Here is a 21,173-nt window from a genome sequence, read left to right as displayed (position 1 = left end):
CTTCGTTTTGAGTCCTTCCACACATACCACCGGTGTTGTTTAAATGCACTCACACAGAAGAACTTGCTCAACAGTCTAGAATAATCATACCTTTCAGAAAAGCATTTTCTAGACAAACAGGCTGACAGCTGCATCAGCACAGACAGGCTGAGCCACCCTGCGTGTGCGAGACTCCCACATTTATGAAAGTGGCCCATTAACGTATGGCAGGCTTTTCTTTGCCTCTGCAGGGGGCTGATCCAAGAAAACATAGCATTTTTTTCCTCCTGCCTCCCCAGTTTTTAGTGATCAAAGGCGTTTGCTCTTCTGCATGTGCAGGAATCGGTGCCCCTCATTCCAGCAGCTGCTTTTGCAGCCGTAGGGGTGCCCAGGCAGGGCTGCTGATTTTTACCCCCATGTCATTGCTCCGGCTCTCACAACACAACAACAAAAGACAGTCAAAGTTTTGTCTCCAGTGACAGCTCAGTTTTCACGCAGCTGCACTGACATGGACCACTGCTGAAATTAGGATATTTATCCCGCTGGCGTACACAGGCACAGGCTGGTTCTTTGTCACTCAAATCGGAGACGAACGCCACCTCTTAGGTCACATGCCATTAGCCCCCAGTCACCGCCAGACTGCACGCTGTATTCCTTCCAGATTTAAATGATCACAGCAGCAATTTACAAAAATCAGCTAGCCTTTGTCCGTTGCAGAGTGATGTGCCAGATACGAGTTCCCCCTTCTGAACCACACAGCTCAAATGGGCTGAGTTTTGTTTTTTTGCATTGCTGTGGGAAATTCAGCTCCTTTCTCTTCCCCTTTTTGCAGCCCCAATCAGAAATTTTTAGTCCCCAGGCTATTGGCTAAGAGCTATGCATTAACTTATTCTTGTCGGCATGAAGATATTGTGCCTTGCGGCACTTAAAAATGCACGATAAAAACACAAGTGAAACAATGGGCAATTGTCCTGGTTACTGAGCAAATAAGATGAGAAAAGCTCCAAACAAACCTGCAGCATCTCTGACTCGGTAGCAAGCGAACAAAGACATGGCTGAGCTCTTCTGACAAAGAGGCAGCCCAGAAACAGATCTGGAATTCCTGCTGATATGCTATAGTGGGTTTCTAACAGATTGGTGTTTTTCCACTGTGTGCTGACAGCAGCCGCTCGAGCGGACAGCCTGCACAAATGAGAAATGAAGAGAAAGGATAGCCAGGGAAAGGGCTTAAATTGTGCAAACCATGCTAAAGCAAAAGCCAGAGTTCCTGGCAAAAGAGATATACTAACTAGGGACAGTACAGGCACAAGTGGCATTTGGAATAAACAAAACCCTGAAGGCAGCAGAGGGATGCACAGCAACCAAACTTCAACAGATTTCTCTCCCGGGAGCAGGCAGCTTCGGAGTCAGAGAGAAGGGGGCAGAGACACGCTGAGGAACAATGAAACGCATGCAACCCACCACTGCACGCTTGTACTTCCCAAAGTGGAAATGCTTCGTCCTGGGTCTCTCCAGCCACGCTCAGACCCTGTTTGCTGGCCATGATGATCAGAATCAGCCACCAATTCCTTCCCCTTGTAATTCTGCGCCCTCCAGTAACCAGAACATGTCTCTTAAGCTAAAACACTAAGAGAATAAAAGCAGAGACAGAAGTTTTTAAAATAAAGCGGTCAACATATACTTACATATCTTGCTGTTCTCTGCTGCCTTAATTCTTACTGCTCTCAATGCTTCAGGGGACTTCTCTGGCTCAGCCTGTCCCAGGTGAACAGCCACCAGACAACAGAACTGCCCCTCTCTTTAGGATTACCTGTTTAGCATCCTTTTGGCACACAATTGTCAAGCCAAGTCAGTATCAGACATTATCAACACTGCATCCGTGCAGGGGAAACTTATGTTTCTACTTATATATAAAAATTATACACACACACATATATATATATTAGAGCTACAATCTACACTGAAAAAGAAAGCTGCAGATAGCCTTTACTTTGATGAAAGCTCAGGATTATGAACCAGGATATATCAAGGTGGAGGGAAAGACGCTGCAGCAAAGTGCTAGCAGTTATTCTAGGACTTTTGACATATTAGTATTAAAAGTTGCAAAAAAAAAAAAAAGCCCAACAGAAGGATTTGTTGCCAGTCTTTGCACAGTCTTCAGTTTGGTAGCCCAAAAAAACGCTACAGATGCCCTTTGCTCACTGGGATTCAGTACAGCTCCTAGATCACTTGCATGCAATTAGCACAGGTGCATAAGAAAGCCCCTATATTAAGTATGATCAACAATGCAACTGATTTCTAACTTCCCAGAGTGCTGGGCAGACTACAAGGTGCTAGTCTCAGCCCATCTTTGTTTTGATTGAATTAGCAAAACCGTGGGTGTAGGCTGAAGACCCAGCCACAGAAACGCTCTCTGCAGTTCATCAGGTTTGCCAAGCGTTGCCAGGACAAGGGGCAAGGACCAAGCCCAGAGGAAGAAATGAGTCTGGGAAACTGGAAGTTCTGGCTCCTCTTCCGGCATTCAAGGCGGAAGGTTCAGTTTTCCCCAAAAATCTATTTCCATAGTAGAGATTGTAGCAAAATGCTGGAAAGGTGACAGTCATATGAGAGGCAGGAACAAGAAATTAAAATTTCTGCCACGTTCAAGAGAACTCTCTCCCCTCCCGTTCACCTCTACACTGGAGTACATTTCCAGCACGTGAGGATCGAGTAAGTAAAGTCTCCAAGGGTCAAGCAGGAAAAACTGCAAGTAAGCTGGCAATTCAACTGATGTGCAAAGACAGATGCAAGAGAAGAGCACGTATGTACGTGTTAACCAAAAGGGACTTTCCTCCTGCATGCCACAGACCGGCACTGATGTAACTGCATGCAGTTACATGTTTGAGAAAGAGGTAATAACTCGTGATTCATCTCGCAAGGGAATTTATGATTTATCAGCTTTTCTTCCAAAATCCTCCCTCTCCCATGACCAACCTTCTGGCAAGGGACAGAAGGCAAACTCCAGCTATGATGCTCTTCGGGCATAATTACTGTGTTGCCCAAACCCGAAATGATGGACAAATGGTAAAGTGTCTCTTAGTGACTTAACAGGAAAGGGGAGACTGGAGAAGAAAATCAACCTGCTGTCTTGGCCCCAGTGAACATGGGAAAGCAGGCCTGGCAGTGGGCACAGGCGTACCACCCAGGAACGCCAGCCAGGCATGAAGGAGAAGGGGCAAGGAGGGTGGACAGGTCACCATCCGAGGAAGCACAGAACCTGTGGGCTTGGGCATGAACAATTCGAGTCTGCCACGCAGAGAACAACTGCAGCTTTCTGGTATCCACTGTATGAACAGCCATATGTACCTTACTAAAGCCACTAATGAGGAAAAGAGCTTCCATCCTCACGGAGCAAACACAGGGAAGTCATCAGCTAGTTTTATTCCTGGACAGATGTAAATTGCACAAAATTGTAAACCAGACACAAATCCCCAGAATCTTTTTAGCAGCACCGGGATGAGAGTTGCCAGGCCCGGCGCAGCCAGTGCTCCTTCCTGGAAAACTGTCACTGTGAAGATGAAAACCTGCCTTGCATTACCGTGAGCAAACCTGAGAGAGGCCTTGGAAAGTTCCCCCCAAACAAAGATGATTCCAGTTGGAAGGATCAAAGGCAGCTTGCTTGCTGCAGGATCAGTTAACAGTCTGGCTAGAAAATAATTTTCCTGTGTTCTGGACTCTGCATGCGGAGTAAACACTGCCCCTTCAGCCATAAAGGGATGCAGCTCCCCCCGCACACCTCAAAATAAAAAGAAAGCCAGCAGGGCAGGATCAGAAACAACATTAACTCATACAGAAAATCCAGCGTTTTCCTCTGTAATGAGCATTTCTCTTCAAGTTACTTGCACATCCTACCTGAAACGCAGCTTATCACAGTGATGTGATCAGATCATATCTATGACCTACTCCAAAAGAAAACGACCCCCAAACCACCATATGGAAAAACCTGAGTATTTGTTACCAGGAATAGAATTGCTCCAAGCGACTGCAGAGTAACAGCAACCAGAAAGGCTGGGTTTATGCTGTCCCTCTGCTCAAAGAGAGCAGCTCCACATTCCCACGGAGCAAAGCTTGTTCCAAGGTGGAGGGATCACTTACAAACAGTCCTTTTACCATCAACCCTTCACACAACTCCCAGGCACGTCAGGTAGACCAAGATCCTTGAGGACTTCTCCTGCTAATGGTGTTTCAGGCCAGAGACCCAAGAGAGCAAGCACACTTACAAAGTTTCTCCAAAGCAGGCACCCAAAAAAACCCCCCTCATTTCTGTATAATGTTCCCATAATACAGATCTCACCAGCAATTTCTCTTCTGTCCACAGCCCCCCCGGGGGGGGGGGGGGGGCACAGGTATTTGAAATATCAGTACTAGAAAACCCCAGGATACCCAGCTACCTCCTCCTCCCCAACATTTTCAGGCTGTACAGACCAGCTTCCACCAGTGCGGAGGAAACACAGCTCCCCTGTGCTGGGCAGGTACTTCCCAACATGGGAATCCCAAACAAGTTTTCCACCCAAGTAGAATGGCACGTCCAGTCCCAGCAGCCTGCATGACTTTAACCTGGGTACAAAATACTCATTAAGGGATTTAAACAAGAACTATGACAGCCAGGCTCCCAGTAAAAGATAACCCTAAAATGCTCATTTGCTTTCAGGTGGGCCATTGTAAAGCTAGGGCAAGAAGGAACACGTCCTTCTGAAAGAAAACAGTCATCGCCCTCGCTCCCCTACCATGGATCTTGGTAGCTATATATTTCGACACATTCAGAGTAGCACTATTAAACAGGGGATGCTATTCACGCTTTTGGCTTATTAGTGCTATACACAAAAATTACATGAAGTTACGTGTGCCGGCTAATTATAGCAAAGCCATTTAAAGACTGTTGAGGGTGCAGGTGCAAGGCAGCAAGGGAGGGGGTATCAGATGGGCTAAAATACTCCACGCAGGCTGCGTTGTCAAGAGGTAGATCATGCTAATTGGCCATAGACAAAATACCCAAGTATGCCAATGTGCTTGTTAGCTGAGAGCTGCTCCTGCAAGCACATTTATTCCTGGTAAAGCGGATGTTTCTGCTGAAGCAATCAGCACCCAGACACTCCAAATCCAGGGAGTCAACACAATCGAGCTTTATTGGGACAATGATAAAGCTAATGCTAACTCATGCCCAAAAATAAACTAAGATACCCCTGAGATCTATAGCAGTGTCTTAGAACCACAACTGTTACACGCGTGATCATAAAGACAGAGCATAAGCAAAAAAAAAAACCCAGAAAATTGCGAACTAAAGACCCTGCAGCCTCCCAAGTTGCTTTTTGACTGGCAGACAGTGAGAGTGGACAGCACACGATTTTTCTGTGCTGCAAAACTTAGACTGACAGTTTCCATTGACCTACAAAAGTACCTTGAGAATTGCAAGTTTAGCTATGTTTATCAGAGGAATGAGGCTAACTTGCTGTTATCTCCAGACTCAGTTCAAGTACAAATTCTGGGGTTTGTTTAGTGGGCTTTTTTACCTTAAAAAAAGATTAAATGATTCAACTGGATTTGCTGACATTTCACCTATAAGGAAGTAAGAGGTGAGCCACGGAAGAAAAGCAATTCATTAGTGTCCCACACTATCTGCAGGAAAAAAACAGCCTACTGCTCCAGCTGCAAGTTATAATCTCATCTCCTTTCGCAGCTGAGTGGCACAGGCTCCCCAGAAAACACAAAGAAATGGGAACGGGAGAGGAGTGTCCTCTTAGGACATTGTGCTACAGGCAGCAGAACAGCCATAATCCTGTTTTCCTCACTTCCCGAGGCAGTGAACAAAAAAACCTGCATTTGTCGGGCTGTTCACTTCTCATGCGCAAAACTTTCACCCAGCTCACATGCCTTATTACAGTATCCATTTCTCGCATTCATCTCTTCACGTGCCACATTCACCCATGTCAGCACCCACCTCGCTCAGCAGCATCAGCGAGAGCAAATTGCTGTATTTCAGGAAATCTTCCCAGCCCATCTCCAGTGGGACAAATCCCACAGGAAAGGAGACGGCCTCAGCTCACCTCCACCCGACCCAGCTGGTGGCCCCTCCACGGAGGAGGTCTGGAGCAGGACCCCTCCGGTGCCCAAGGCCACCACAGGGCAGAGAAGGTGGTGGAAGCTGCCTGACAGCAAGAGTAACTCTCAAGCTGTGTGGTTTGCACAACCCATGTGCATGCTGTCTCTCCCCCACCCCGTTTCCCCACCACCACCTCTAAACTCCTCCAGGTTGAGGCTGATCACTCTTCGCTGCTCATAACTCCCCACGGCCCAGCTATGAGAGGTTTGGGTGGTCCTCCACAGCTGAAGAGTCACACAAGACCAAACATTGCCAACAGTGGTTTTGTCGGGAGAACAAAAGTGTTTAAAAGCTTTTAAAGTGACCAGAGCTCGATATCATTTTGAGATCTCAAGCTCCTGAATGAGAGCTCAAGAATACAGCCAGTTCACATGGGTTCATGCATGTAAAAGTCTCAGATGCCAGCCCGTATCACTGGGCAACGCTTCTAAGGGGCCCAAGACCACAGACAAGACGATGCTTCCCAAAACTGGATGCTGGAGGGGTTTCTTTCCATCCCTGATGTAAAGAATTACACTGTACAGGCCCCTTGATAATAACTGCACAATTATTTCAATGCTGCTGCTATCTCTTGTTGTCAAGCTAATGGAAGACAGACACATGAAATTAATTCAAAAAACAAATTAAAGTGGATGCATTTTTCAGTTTAAGTCAACAAAGGTGATTCTGGGGGGGACAAAAACTTCATTACCTAGAACCCAGCACTTCAAGGGACATTGTTTTTCTGATGTCAAAATGGAAGAAGTCTTCAGCTACAAACACTTTGATTCAGCCAGGCTCAGGGAAATCCCTAAGCTTCTGCATTAAGTAGGTAATGAATTTTTATGACCATCATTCTTACTTGAGGTAGTGGGTTTTCACACAATTATTCTTTTTACATGCTGAAAAACATGGGCTTCCCTGATACTTGAGCTTCTCCCCACACATTCCTCAGGGACAGCCAAGCCCGGGCACGGAGGGAAAGGGACTGTGGACCTGCCCTCCGGCGTGTCACTCGGGTGCGATTTATGACCTGGGCATAGCACACTCGTTGTTCAAACCATGGTGCCCCCTCCATCCCCCTGCAAACACACATCCTTTCCTCAGGAGGAGAGGGAAAAAGGGTGTCTTCAAGCAGCCTGGAAAACCACAGAATTCACTGAGTTTACCCAAAAAGGAATTGTCACCACATCAGACAGAGGCCACGGAGGTTTGCATTTGTCTCCTCGGTGGGGAGCTTCAACTTGATCTCTTTAAGCAGCCATCTGGTTTTTACAGGAGCTGCCACGGTTCTCTGTACAACCATCGCAGCACACAGACACCGCACTGAATTTGACTGATGGAGAACCCTCCACCCTGAAAACCTGTCCACCACCATTTCCATCTTCCACATGCAAGTGGGTGAAAGTCGCCTGCGTGGTCCGTCAAGGCTTTCTTCCCACCTCCAGAGAAGGAGGACACAACTCGGAGGGTAAGCCGTCGCTGGCAGGACAGGCAGAGGAACTCGAGGGCAGTGGAGCTGGAGCAGGCAGCAGGAACAGTGGGAGATAACCCGACTGCATTAGCGGCTGTGGATGCCATCACCCCACATGCAAACCCCATGGACGAGAATTCAAGACATCATCCCAGCTTCCAGGTGATCCCCTCCTCCTCGTGGGCGAGTGTCTTATTTTTGCAGCTCTTGCCTCATCTTCTCCCTCACCCCTTTGTTTTTATTCAATATAATAGAAGGTTTGGAGCTGGGGCCTGCCCTCAGATTTCCATACTACAAGGCACTGTCCCAACTTGTACTAGAAAAAAACCAAGAAATAATTAATAGCTATTACTTCGAAGAGATCTAATCTGAACCTCAAACCAGTGATTTAGCAAGAAGTGATCCACAGCATGGAATTACCTAGCGTGCATAGTCCAACAGCTTGATTTTTTTTAATTTTATTTTTTAAACTGAACCTCTTGAGTAGCTGAACAAACTAAAACATCAGCCTATGCTGGCACTTCCCGATCACGGGCACAAAAATCACCGTCTCACAGACTGCCTTCACGCACACCAGCCCAGCCTCAGCAGCCTGAGCAGGAAAGGGGGATGAAGCAGCGTAGATGGGACCCCATCAGCAGGACAGCACGGAGAGACACCTATTCAAAAGCACATCTCGCCAGCACGAAAGGCAGTCTGGGCCCGAGGAATGGGCTTACTATGCTCACAGCTGGGTGACGCTGCCCCTTCAGCTGTACCAGACAGACAAGAGGAAGGACATGGGCTTCACAACTCGGCCATCGAGAAGTAAGCAGCTTCCAAGGAGGAAGGGAGGGACAACTTCTTTTAAACAACTTCAACAGGCAAACAAATAACCAGGAAAAACAAACCCATGAACTTTCCACCTCATTCTAAAAAGCCCACACTGCCAAAATTTTACTTCCCCTTCTTGCTTAAGCATTACGTTAAAAGAGGACAAGTATTAGTACTTTGTTCCCTTGCAAGGGAAGCAAACAGCTCTGCCAAGTGAGCTCTGCATCGCAGGGCGTGAACACAGAAGAGCTGAAATAAAGCTAATGCTCCTCTCCTGCTGCAGCGGGTCTTGTCCTTGGGACAACTCTATTTCTCTGTTAGTGTCAACAGAGCTTTGCCCAGAATAGTGCTCAACATCCCCATGGCAAGAAAGTGATGGGGGATGAAGGGGAGTGGAGAGAAACAGATGCAGTCATGAATCGTGTCCTCCCTTCCACTTCTCACATGACAAGCTTCAAAACTTTTTTTTTTTTAAATCAAAGGTTTTCCCATGTGATAAAAATCAGGACAAATTAGGCTTGACAAGTAAAGGTCAAAACTTTATTTGTGAGCCACTGGCCGGGAAAGCAAAGTGATGCTCCTCCAGAAACAGGACCAGGACCCACGACAATTCCCATTGCAACTCAAGACCAGAGGCAACGAGGGTGGTCAGGGTCTACAGAAAAAATTTCCAGTGGATCTAAACAGACTGTCATTTCAAATGAGAATTTTTCCTCTAAATACCACAAGCATTTTGCAGCTCCAGATGCCAACTCGCGGAGAAAGCACCAACTGGGGTCCTCCCGTAGGGCCGGCTCTCTGCCACAGCACAGGGACCAAACCGATTCTCGTGCCCCATTAGTAGGAGCGCTCAGGAGCGGCCCCAGCAGCAAGCTCAATTGTTTCTCCTGGGCCTTGTGACACAGCTTTGTCATCTCCACTCACCAGGCCAGCCCTGGAAATGGGACCTCCTTCCTTGTCACACATTAGCATCCATCAGCACAGCAGCCTGCACACACAGCCTCAGCAAAGGCAGCAACAGCAAGCCTGAGCAGCAGCATATCACCAGCCCAGCTGGACCAGCATCTCTCCCCAGTGGCGCTGCAGCAGTCTCCACCACGTTTACTCACCACCGAACACCATCCAGTGCAGGCAGCAAGCGGCGCAGGCAGCCCTGCCCCATCCTCCTCAGGAAGGCACCAGGCGGCACGCCATTAGAAAGAGATCAGACATGAAAAACTGGGGCAGGTCTGCAGGAGCCTGTGAACTGGGGCTGATCTCCCAGTCCAACAGCAAACGCTTCCAGCCCTCGCAGCTCTTGCGAATCTGCATACAAATGCGCCTCTTTAGTAAAATAAATTGAACCAACTGTTACTGCCACGGCCAAGAAAGCCTCAAATTAAGGTTTTCTTTCTGGAACAAATGCAATGCACATGCATTTTAATTTAAAAATTTCTGCACACAGAGCTCTATTAGAATCTGTGCCTTGTAAAATTTGGTTATAGCATTGACCATGTAGGATGTCAGCATCTGTGAAGTCTAATTTTCTTGCGGACTAGATAGCGTTATAGTTGCACACTAAGGCTGCTTGTACTTCCCTCCTTATAAACCCCTCCTGGAATTTATCTTTTTTTCCAGTGCCCAGACTGACAGCTCATATGCTGAATACATAATCCTGGCTCGGAATGACAAAGTTTAAATCCTTCATGAGGGAGTGAAGCTGGGATGCTCTTAAAAATTCTATTTGTTTTTATGTACATCTGAGCTATACAAGTAAGGGAAGAAAAAGGGGACAGCTGCCTCTGTTCCAGAACCAGAGCTCTCCTAACAACAACCTCAACAGACACGTTCAGCTGTTTCCCATGTTTCAGCCACTGACAGATGTAAATACCTATTTTACACCATGGGATTTGACTTTTCCCACAGGCATTAATATGCCCCAAAACTTGCAAGGGATCTTCTTAGGTCAGCCAGTGACCATGATATAGTCTGCTTTTGTCAAAGCCTTTCCTAGTGTACAGCCTGCTCTGACCACAGAGGTTACTATTCTCTTGCAAGAATAGTTGAAATTAATAGTTGAAATAGAAAACAACGTCCTTCACGTTGTTTTCCCATCATCATTAACACCAGCACATTTTCCTCCAAGGACAAGCAATATGAATTCCTTCTCCCAGCTCTTCAGTGTCTTGCTCCCTCTGTACTTCACACAGAGCAACAATCACAAAAAATAAATTTCCAGGAACTTTCTGGTTTGTTGGTTTCAATACAAATCTCTTCTCCTGTTTTTTTTCTACTAAGAGTTCATCTGATGGGATGCTGGAAATCCTGGAATGAGACACAAGAGTGAAATCATGAGAAGAGCTGCGCAAACACAAGCACGGAGCAGGTGCTGCTCGGCAAGCCCAGAGACGTTCAAACTTTGTGCTCGAAGACATCTGCCAATCCTCTTTGGCTCCGAAAGAGCAGCCGAGGCTGAGCTGTTAGTGCTCTGCTCAAGGTGAGGACAGCATAAGACTGATCTTCTGAAGCATCAGAAGACAGTGATGTCCAAAGGTGGGACACCTTTCAGCAGACCCGTTGTGTAGCACATCCACCAGCCTGACTTGATGTTAGCACTTATTTTAGAGAGATGTACCTACGCTGCTGGGCAGTCGTCAATAACTTACTTTCCCATGGGCTGACAGCAGTGTTGATCAGCTTAAGTTTGCATCCACTAAATTTTAACATTAATGAGAAATTTAGCTGAGCCACAACCCTCCTGCGCCACGCCACGTCTTGCCCGTATCCTCACACGGGCAGGGGAGAAAGGTCTGGCGAAGAAAGCCACTTGCATGGAGTCCCATAGCGAGCTGGTGGCCTATTTGAACAGAATCCAGATTCCCGTATGTTAATTACAGAAGCACCTTGCTCAATAAACACACACAATTCAGTCATTACTAGACTTTTTCCTGCAAATGGGGCGAGAAGAAGAGTGTCTGCGTTTGCTGTCCTCCAGGGTCAGCACCTTGCTAGCCATTTTAAATGGATGCTCCTAGACCAAAACTGGCAGTTCTTCCCTTTGCAACAAGAAGTTGATCATCTTCCAGATGTAAACCAGGGAAGGAAGTCTAGCCATCTTCTCCTGATGAGAAGCATTCAAAAACCATACAGCAGGGAGCCCGAAAATCACAAGTTTGGTCAGTAAAATTGCAGGATAACAGCCTGTGCAACACACTGAAATGCTCACGGCAAGACCAGCACTAGAAAGCAGGGGTGCAGATGACCTGGCAGACACTGCAACACTGTGAGGAAGCTGGAAACCGGACTGTATCTATCAGCTCTGGGCAAGTGCCTCTCCAAAGGCCTAGAAGAAAATGGCACATTTCTTCTTTCCAGTCTGCCCCCTCACCCTGCCCTTCCCCCAAGGCGAACAGAGCCACAGCCACATGGCTCAAGAGTGGACGTGGGCTCTCAGACATCTCCCTACTGCTTGCTCACTTCTGACCAAGACAGCCTTCTTGTTGTTCAACCCTCAAACAGGCTTAACGCTTCCAGCCCAAAGCAAACCCCCTGGGACCACCCAAGCGCCCACCAGTCCCGCTCCACCCACACTCAGCCATTATGCAGATGCAGGAGCAATAAGCACAGACTGCCAACAATGCTCACACACGGGCGTCCAGGTCACAAAGGCAAATTTTATCTGATATCAAAAAGCCTAATTATTTTTAATCAGAGTAAAAGTGAGAAGAACATGTCTTCACAGCCAAGCAAAAATAGAGGCTAAAGATCATTAGCGTATTTCTACTTTAATCATTCTGAACTGTGAAAGACTGCAGAACTTCTGGCTAAAATTTCAAGTCTTTAGCTACAGTAATTAGAAATGGTTATAATTCCCCTGACTGTGTAATTTAGTCTCAAGAATAAAACTTAATCTCAAAGCATTAGCAGCTCCGATATGATAACATCTCTGTTATTGCGACAGCCCAAAGAAAAATGCTTCATTCTTTCAGTTTCTTGCATGCATCAAGAAACGCAGCCTCAGCTGCAAGTGCTACCAGCTGCTTATTCTCCAAGATAAAACTTTATTTTTAGCCTAAGCGCTTATTCAGGACCTGTGTGAGTATTGCAATTAAGCTCTTATGCCTATTGTAAGCTCCGTCAAATCTGCTGCAGACGACAAATAACGATGCAGGCTCCAGCAAAGGAGATTGTCTGTACAACAGTCTGCACGATTGTCACCTTCTGTCCAGGAGCAACAAGAGGAACTCTGCCAGGGATCAGGACAACCGAGTTTAAAGCTGGATTTTAAGTAGACGGAGGGAGAAACTCTTACAGCAAAGCACAATTGCCAAAGCTGTTTCCAGCAACTGGGGATTTGCTATCAGAACATCCGATAATTTGACTGACACAGTACAACCAGCTCCGTGCTCCACAGCCATCATCGTCTCCACGCTAGCGTGAAAGGTTTGACAGTACCTGAGCTACCACAGCTCGCTGCTTCCCCAGCGGTCCTACACTGGCACCAGCCTCAGCACATGCTGCTCTGTCACTGAACCAATGCATTTGCTATCCTGGCAGAAAAGCAACCAGATTAGAAACAAAGAGTTTTCCAGCAAGCCAGTGAACTAAATTAATTGAGAGCGGGTCCGACAAGAGCAGAGGCAGCATGGGGGAAGGCTGGACCGCAGGGCCGGGCGTAGGATGTGGGATCAGGCTCGAGGAGCGGCCACGCACTGTCAGACCCATGTTTTGAGCCATGGCGTGCCCCGGTCTGCAAAGAAAGCAGCTCCTACAGTACCTCACTCTGCACAACACGCTCCAATCCTGAACTCATGCCAATGCTACAACATGAAACAGGACAAAGGGTTTTCCTGCAAACAGAGAGCGCTCAAAATTCACTCCTTTGCAGAAACCTCTCTTCTCTTTGCGGCTTGGGAGGTGAAACCCCATTCCTGCGCCTGCCTGGCCAGGACTACCTGTACTCTGCCGCTGTGCACTTGCTCATGCTGCAGGAGAATTTGAAGTTGTTGCTAGGCTGCACAAAGCAGTCTCTTATTTTTATCACATGCCTGTTTATTCTTGTAGAAAAAGACACAGCAAATAGCAATCCAAGGCATCCTCAAAATGCTTGTTATACTCTCGGCTGGGTCCATTTTCTCACCAGATGGTCCAAAGCTTCTTGGCCATCAGCATACGCACCTTCACACCCAGGCAGCCCCCTTCTCGTTCCTCCCGATGTACAACATGAAAGTGTGACCGACCAGAGAAGGCCTCAGCTGAGCAGAGAATCTAAACCCACATGGCAAACAATTTTTCAGTTATTCCAAATAAATTTCAAGTAATTTTGAAAAGGCTATTAATAGTAATTTCAAAGCTATTTCCTAACGGCTTAATACAGCTGAGCAGCTGATTTGCAGCAGCCAGCATGCTAAAACCATTCCTGCTTTACCAGGAAACCCCCTGCAACTTAGCACTTATTTTTGCACCCCTGACATTTACCAATACAGCATTTTACAGCTGCCATTCCCCTCCTCGGCATGTAATATTAACACTTCCATTGATGGGGAATACAGCCTAGGTCAGCGCAGACAAGAGACGAGGCAAGACCTGTCATGGTGCCTGGTGAAGACGAGAGCTGAAGCAGACTGCTGCTCCCATGCATGGGTCCCACGGCCAGCAGCAGACCACTGGGGCCAACCCCTGCCCTGCTCCCTGCCCCGCCGGGAGCAGAGCAAATAAGCCTTCCTAGCAGGCCAAGTGTCACCCATAGTTTGGCATTCTCAAGGACAGCAGCTCACTTCACAGTCCCTGTGCCGCTGTGGTACAGCCTGAAGCCTTCAGCCAAACCTGGAACAACTCCAGACTCCTGTTATGAAATTACATGTCCCCTCATAACAATAGCAACACACGGGCTATTTAACCCAAAGGAAGGACCCTTATTATTTGCTAGACTCAGCATTTGTCCCTTCCTGACACCGAGTGAACCTCCTGCTCCTGAGGAAGCTTTCTAAATTGAACCTTTTACTGCTCCATATAAAGCTTTGAAAGGCCTGCCTTCTGCAGTGACTGTCTGACTCCAGAGGACACCCTAAGCTCCAATTTAACCTCCACATTTTTCTGCCACTCATACATTGCTTAAGCATCAGCACACAGCTGGAGACAAAAGACCAACCTCGTTCAGACAGACACCTTTCCATTCAATCAGAAGCCACAGCATTCACGCCGACAGCTTCACTGCAGCAGTATTTGCCTGGCATTAGATATTAGCATTTGTCTCTTGCTCCGTCAATAGCTGGAGGCAATTATCCTACGTGCTGTTACCGGCCGGCGCAGCGCTGGGTACACGTTTTTACTTGTCTCAGCAGCAGCACCTGTCAGCCCCCGAGTTCGTTACAGCTTTGCTCGCTACCGCCGTGCCTGCCAGCATCGTCACTCGAGATCTCCACCATGGGTGTGCAGAGCCAGGGTTCAGCCGTGTGCAAGGCTGGCATTTCAGCAAGCAGCTCGCTCTGCTTACGGTTCACAAGCTGCCCCCGTTCAGCAGCACGTGGCCCGATCCTTCCCTCTCACTGCTTGATGGCTTCAGTATCTATCCTCAGAATGGCACTCAACTTGAAATGACTCTTAACCCACAATGGAGCTAAAAGGGAACTACGGAAGAGTAAAATCAGTAAAATTTCTAGTTGACCCAAATTAACTGCACATCATCTGCATCATCTTGGTGCTCTGGCTTGGCCCTAACTTGTTCCTTAGAGGCATTATATGTTTCTAAGAAGGGTTTGTTGGGGTTTTTTTCCCCCTACAACTAACCCTCTTTTAATAGCAACACTGAGCCACAAGGATTTCAGCACAAAATTCTGCCACATTTGCAATGAGAAGACATCAGCCAAGAATAAGCTATAAATAATAAATTGGAATTATTTTTTCCTCTAGAGAAGCCAAGGCATGAATTTCCCGTATCTATGAAAGCTGAGCAAAAAAACCTGAAAATTGAGAGAAGCTCGGAAGAAAGCTAATGCTCCTAATAGCGGACAGCAGCAGTAACAGCAGCCCAAGCCTCTCCCATGACCATCCTCTCAGCAGCCTGCTGCAAGGGGCTTTCGGGAGATTTGCTGCTGTTGGCTGCGACTGTTGTGCAACCTATTGCTCACCTGGAATCTGACTGCACTGCTAAGGAAGCCCAAGGCTTACTTTTACAATGGTGACTCCTGTTGGCCACTTTCTCTCCCTGCTGAGCACGCTGACACTAATCATTAGCTGTGTTTTCTCTCTGTTGTGATTGGGGCAGCATTAATTGCCTCCCAAATCGCTGTCACTAATTAGCCTCAGTGCCCTTATTAAACCAAAACTGGGTGACAAATTGTTTGCACTCATCCTGGACATTCAGCAAACAGTCTCAAGCAAGCTTACAGCGAGCAGATGCCTTCTTCCATGAATAAAAGCAAGTTTTGACTTCAGATCAGCTCTTCGGAACTGGCAGGATGCAACAGCAGAAAGCAAGCCACGGACACAGCACTACTGCAACTGCAGAGCAGCAAATTAGATCCTGCTGCCTCATGCATCATCAGGCAAGTTCTGGTGCCGGAAACTTAATGGCCAAAAAAAGATGAGCAGATGCAGGGAAGGCTCTTCTGTTTCCTATACCAGATCTAAGGGCATTTGGGAAAGTTACATCTGAACTAGAGGAGAGCGCTCACAAAGTCACCAGCAATGCTGCTTTAATATTAGTGCATTACTAATGGACTGTCAGGAGTCAGCCTGGCAGGCTGCAAGCTATCTTAAGGCTGTAGCAAAATATAACCTGAGAAATGAATGTAAAGTCAGCGAAGAAATGCTTTTCCTGGAAGATTTTGAAACTGCTATGAGCGAGGTGGAGAGATGCAGGAAGGCTGCTCCAGAAGGCAGCCTGGGAGAAGGCTCCCACACCCACGGCAGCAAGAAGACGTCATGCCACACAAGCAAATGAAGCAGGGGACTGCAGAGAGGAAACTCATGAGCAGCAGCCTGGAGCTCTACCCCCGTAGGGTTTTAAAATCTAGTAGTTTAATAAGGTCTTTCCTCTGTAACTAAATAGCTCCTGTAAATAGCTTAAGGACTTGTTGATACACAAGATGTCCCCTCCTGTCAGGCCATTCTGCCAGGCTGAAGAAGAGCCCCAGCCTCGCAAGGAGGCCGGCTCCTGAACCAAGCAGCCGGCAGAGAGACCCGGCATTGCCCTAACACACATAAAAGCTCCCCAGGTAACGCTCATCTCACTGAAGTGTTCTGCAAAGCACACACCCACACGTACTTACAGGCTAAGTTACTGCTAATCAGAAACTCAATGGCATCTCAAGGAGCGTCAGCAGCACGCTGAAATAAAGGGGTTTGTCACCATTTTCAGCCAGACATTAAAAGGCCCATTTGTAACATTCACGTGCATTTGTGTGCAGCTACCCATTCACCGATGCAACGAGTTTTCAGCACGCGGTTCCCACAGCTATCCCCTGAGGCCCAGAAATATAAACAAATCCATTAATTAGCCTTATATGAAAGGCCCATTTTAATTTCAGAAGCCATATTGTCCCTCAGAAGCCTCCACTAAACAGCCCCCTGCACTGTACAAGTGATAAGCAACCTCTCTCCCACAACACCTGCATGGGCGCAGGGCTCACACCCACAGCTGCGGCGGCCAAAAGGCGCCCTCCCTCCTCTGACCGCAGTCAGGGCTGCAGCAGCCCGCTCGGACTTTCTGTAATTACCAGTATCACCGACTTGGCTGTAATTACTGTCATCACAAGCACAGGCAGCTGCCGTGGCTTCTCCCGGCCCCCAGAACAGTACAGGTCTGCTATCGGTGTCATGGTGTGTCGGTGGAAGGAGGAGGACGATCACCCCCTCACTGCCCTCACGGTGCTGGGGTGCTGCGCAGGCGGAAAACCCCGTGGCTGAATGGCTAGCCCCGAGATGGCCACACAAGCACTGCTTACTTACACCAGCTGGGGCTGCTAGTTGGCAGATTCCAGGGTTATCAAGTCATCATGTACGCTCCCGGGAGGAGAATGCCCCGTACCATCACCCCAGGACATCGCCTAGGCATTTTTCTGTCTTCCTCTCACACTTCTGCAGGAGTGAAGCCAGCCCTTCAGCCCCTCAGCTCCTAACCCGCGAGTCGGCGCCCAGGGGACCCCTACCTAGCCCATCTCCTTCGGATGAAGCTGCCGAGCTTTCGTTTTGTCCCTGACCTGCAGAGCTGGTGCTCCCTGGACCTTGATCTCCAAACATGACACCCACAGAAGATGTCTCCTGCCTCCCTTTAAACTCCCGATTCTCACCCCCGGCAGGAACACGATGTCCCAACAGGCTCCTGTGCGCTGAAGTCCACCGCAGCGGGTAACCACCTCCACGAGAACCACCCCCCCACCTCTCCCAGCCAAGGCCAGCAGCTCCCAGAGGCGCCAGAGAAGGCACCCTCAGCAGCCAAGGCAGCGCGCTGGGCTGCTCCAGACCACCCAGCTGCTCCTCCACCACCCGCCCCGGCACAAACCCAGACTGGGGCCGGTCTTTAGCAGGAAAGCCCCGCTGCCTGCGCCACGGCCCCGCTGCCTGCCTGGGAGGCGGCGGAGGGAAGAGGTGCCCGGCCCCGGGACCCCCGGCCCCCAGCGGTGCACACGACGGCCGGCACAGCCGCCTCCCCCGTGCCTAGGCCCCGCGGCCCGCCCGGCCCGGCCCGGCCCGGCCCACCTGCAGCCGCTGGAGGTAGGAGGCCGGCGCGTAGCCCGTCTCGCCGGAGCCGGCGCGGGTGACGAGCCACCAGTGCTGGTTGCTGCGCTCCAGCAGCAGGAACGTCTCCCCGGCGGCGAAAGGCAGCGAGTTGGGCTCGGCCGAGCGGAAGCTGTACAGGGCCCGGTACATTGCGGCGGCGGCACCGGCACCTCCGACCGCCGCGGCCCGGCCCGGCTCGGCCCGCCACGCCACGCCACGCCACGCCCCCGGCGCCGCCACGCCTCCGGACGTCACCGCCGCGCCACGCCCCCGCAGAGCGCCGCACCGTACCGCCCCCTGGCGGCGCGGCGGCGCCGCTCCCGCCGCCTCCGGCCGCCCCGGCTGCGCGGCCCCGCCCCGCCGCCCGGTGCGCCCCGCCCTCCCGCCGCCGCCCGGGAGCGCGGGTGCCGCGCGGCAGGGGGCACCAGCGGCTCGCGGAGCGCCGCCGGGGGCAGCGGCGGCGGAGTCCCGCGCAGGCCCGCCCCGGCCCTGCCCGCAGCGGCGGGGGGTGGCGGCCGGGCCCCCGGGCGCGGGACCCCTGGGGACGGACCGTCGGCGGGATCCGGCAAGCGCCGGCGCCTCCCCGGCGCCGGCCCGTTTGTGTCCTGGCGTCCCTCCTCCACCACGGCTTTGCCTGGGCTGCCGCCCCCCGGGGCTCGGCCAGAGCCTGGTCGCCGCCCCCACCTCCTGCCCGTCGCCCGCCCTTGCACCGGCCCGCCTGACCACCGTGTCCAGGCTGAGCGTCCTCCCTTGCCACAAGCGCATCGCTTCCCCACCCCAAACTCTGCCCCCTCTCCCCCTTCCTCCGTCCCCGCTGTGCCCAGCTCCCAGCCCAGCTGGGTACCCCCCAAGAAGTCCCCTCCTCTGGGGGTCCCACATTTCAGCAACCGGTGCCGTTAAATCCCCAAAGTCCTCGTGTGTCGGCGAGCCCCCACCCCGGGCACCAAGCTCTGCTCCCGGCACATGGGGGGCTTCACCCTGGGTGAGGTCCCCGGGGACGGTCCCTTTGCCCTGCGGAGAACGTCCATGCTCCGCCACCCCCCAGCATGGAAACAGGGCACAGCCAGAGCAGGCGCCTGGCCCCAAACTGTGCCCCGCGGTGGACATGGTGACCTGGCCTGTGGCTGTGAGGACGTGGGTGCACTGCCCGTTGGGCCAGGAGCTCTCGGAGAGGACACAGCCGCCCCCGGCCCTGTGCATCTCTATGCCTTGTTGCCCCATTCCAGGAGAACAACCCTTTGGGCCACCACCCCAAGCAGCCCAAGACCTCTGCTCATCCCCCCAGATATCAGCAGCTCCCCGCAGGCCCCCGCTGCCCTTGCTGGGGGTCCAAGCCCCTCCTGCTGCCCTGGGGAGGTGAGTGGCAGCCCTGCAGCGCATCACCTCTGCTCCCTCTTCCCCAGCCAGGGCTTTCTCCGTGCTGCCCTAGGGACAAGAGGAATTTCCCACCTGGCAAAAGCACCGAGAGCCCAGCACGGGGCTGACAGCAGCAAGGCGGGAGAGGCTCAGGTTATGGCGTCCCAGCGGGACTGGTACAAATGTTCCTGCAGCCAAGTCCACTGCGGAGATGCCCCGCCCTGGTCCTGCCCTCCCCTGCATCCCACTGGGATGCAGGGATGAAGGGGTGCAGAGGTGGAACCTGTCCACAGAAGACCCCCCCCCATCCCAGCGACGGGGGAGTTTAATTAATCCAGAAACCACCAACAATCAAATCCAGCCGGTGGTTATACAATAAAAGCCAGGCTTGCAGCTGCCATGGCCCCCTGCCCACTCCCAGCGCAGCCCCCCTGGCCCCCTAGTTTTCCCAGCACTGCCAGTGAGGTAATTCTGGCTGAGCCTAGTTACGGTGGTGAGGATGGAGGATGGATCGGGAGCGAGTGGTTGCCTAGGCTCCCCTGCTGCCGGCAGCATACCGGGAATCGCTGCAGTGAGCTGAAGCCGGGCACATTCGGGCTGGAAAAGCGACAGGGCACTTTGAATGGGAACTGTGAGATGCAACTTGGGCTGAATCCTTCAGGAGCCTTTTGGGGTCTGGGCTTCACGCCTGGTCGCGGTCCTTTCCAGATGGCCAGTGGGGGCACGGGTGTGATGGTGGGCAAGGAGTGGGCAGCTGGGAAGCAGCACTGCGGGAAGGCAAACCTTCCCACTTGTGGGGTTATTACTCTTGATATTACCCCGATCCCGCGGGGCTGGGATCCCCCCTGCCTGCCCGTCCCCTGCCCGCAGCACCACAGCCTGTCCCGGTTTCGGCTGCAGTGTTTGCCCTGCCTCGGGCTTCGCTCGAAGCCATGTCCCCGCTCCAGGTAAGCCCCAGCCGCTCCCTGGCGCGAGCCCAGCTCCTGTTTGTGCTGGGGTAACGGCGCTTTATTTCCATGAAGCGGGCAGCACAGGCTGTGCCGGGAGGCAAAGGCAGCCAAGGGGGATGAAGGCACCCACCTCCCACACACACAGCGGCAGCACGCTGGCCTCTCCCTCTGCTCGGCACAGCGTGCCGGCTCTGCCAGCCGGTGGCCAGGAAGGGGCCTGGATTTCAAGGGCTCCTGCAAACCCTCCTGCACCTGGGTACGATGCACAGGGGGCAAAGAACCTCCGAGGGTGTTGGGAGCACGGGACGGATTCTTGCTGCTGAGGAATCGGCTCTGAATTGCAATTGCTGGGTGATTTATCTTGGACAGGGAGGGGCAATGAGCAAGGATCCCGCTGTGTCATCTGGGGGTGACTTTTAAAGCCGAACTTGAGGCCTCAGATAATAACGTTTGCATCCCTTGCCCTCAGAGCTGTGGGGACCAGGATCACCATAAGCACTTGAAGGGCTCGGCGCGTGCACGGCAGCCTCTGCCGAAGCACCGGCAGCCCCTACGCACCCGCTTTCCTCCGGGGCCGCGGAGGGGAAGCATTGCACAACAGCACTCATATGATTGAAACACAAACTTGCCAGCTCCACATACACTTATATAATTCTGCACCGCCTGGTCGTCAACACGTTGCAAAACAGCAGCAGGATCAATCGTTCTACTTTTAGGTATACAAATATTATTGTACTCCCACCAGCCCTCTCTGGGCGAAAAGTCATATGGGGTGGGAGGT

The 21,173-nt window shown here is 51.1% G+C and overlaps 1 protein-coding gene across 3 annotated transcripts in view; it reads right to left on the bottom strand.

Moving 5' to 3' along the window:
- NCKIPSD (NCK interacting protein with SH3 domain) overlaps positions 1 to 18,280 on the bottom strand; it is a 57,196-nt gene extending 38,916 nt beyond the window's left edge. Inside the window, exon 1 of one of the 3 annotated variants that reach the window (XM_076346352.1) lies at positions 18,066 to 18,280. In XM_076346352.1, the coding sequence (XP_076202467.1) occupies positions 18,066 to 18,236 (171 nt within the window). In that variant the 5' untranslated portion in view covers positions 18,237 to 18,280. Of the gene's footprint in view, positions 1 to 992; positions 1,021 to 14,514; positions 14,567 to 18,065 lie in introns of those variants that run through there. The other 2 variants (XM_076346353.1, XM_076346354.1) reach the window with 2 other exon arrangements.
- Positions 18,281 to 21,173: the final 2,893 nt, after the last annotated feature.

This window comes from Aptenodytes patagonicus, chromosome 8 (genome assembly GCF_965638725.1).
Source record: "Aptenodytes patagonicus chromosome 8, bAptPat1.pri.cur, whole genome shotgun sequence".
Taxonomy (NCBI): domain Eukaryota; kingdom Metazoa; phylum Chordata; class Aves; order Sphenisciformes; family Spheniscidae; genus Aptenodytes; species Aptenodytes patagonicus.
This window is presented reverse-complemented; position numbering and strand designations above follow the sequence as displayed.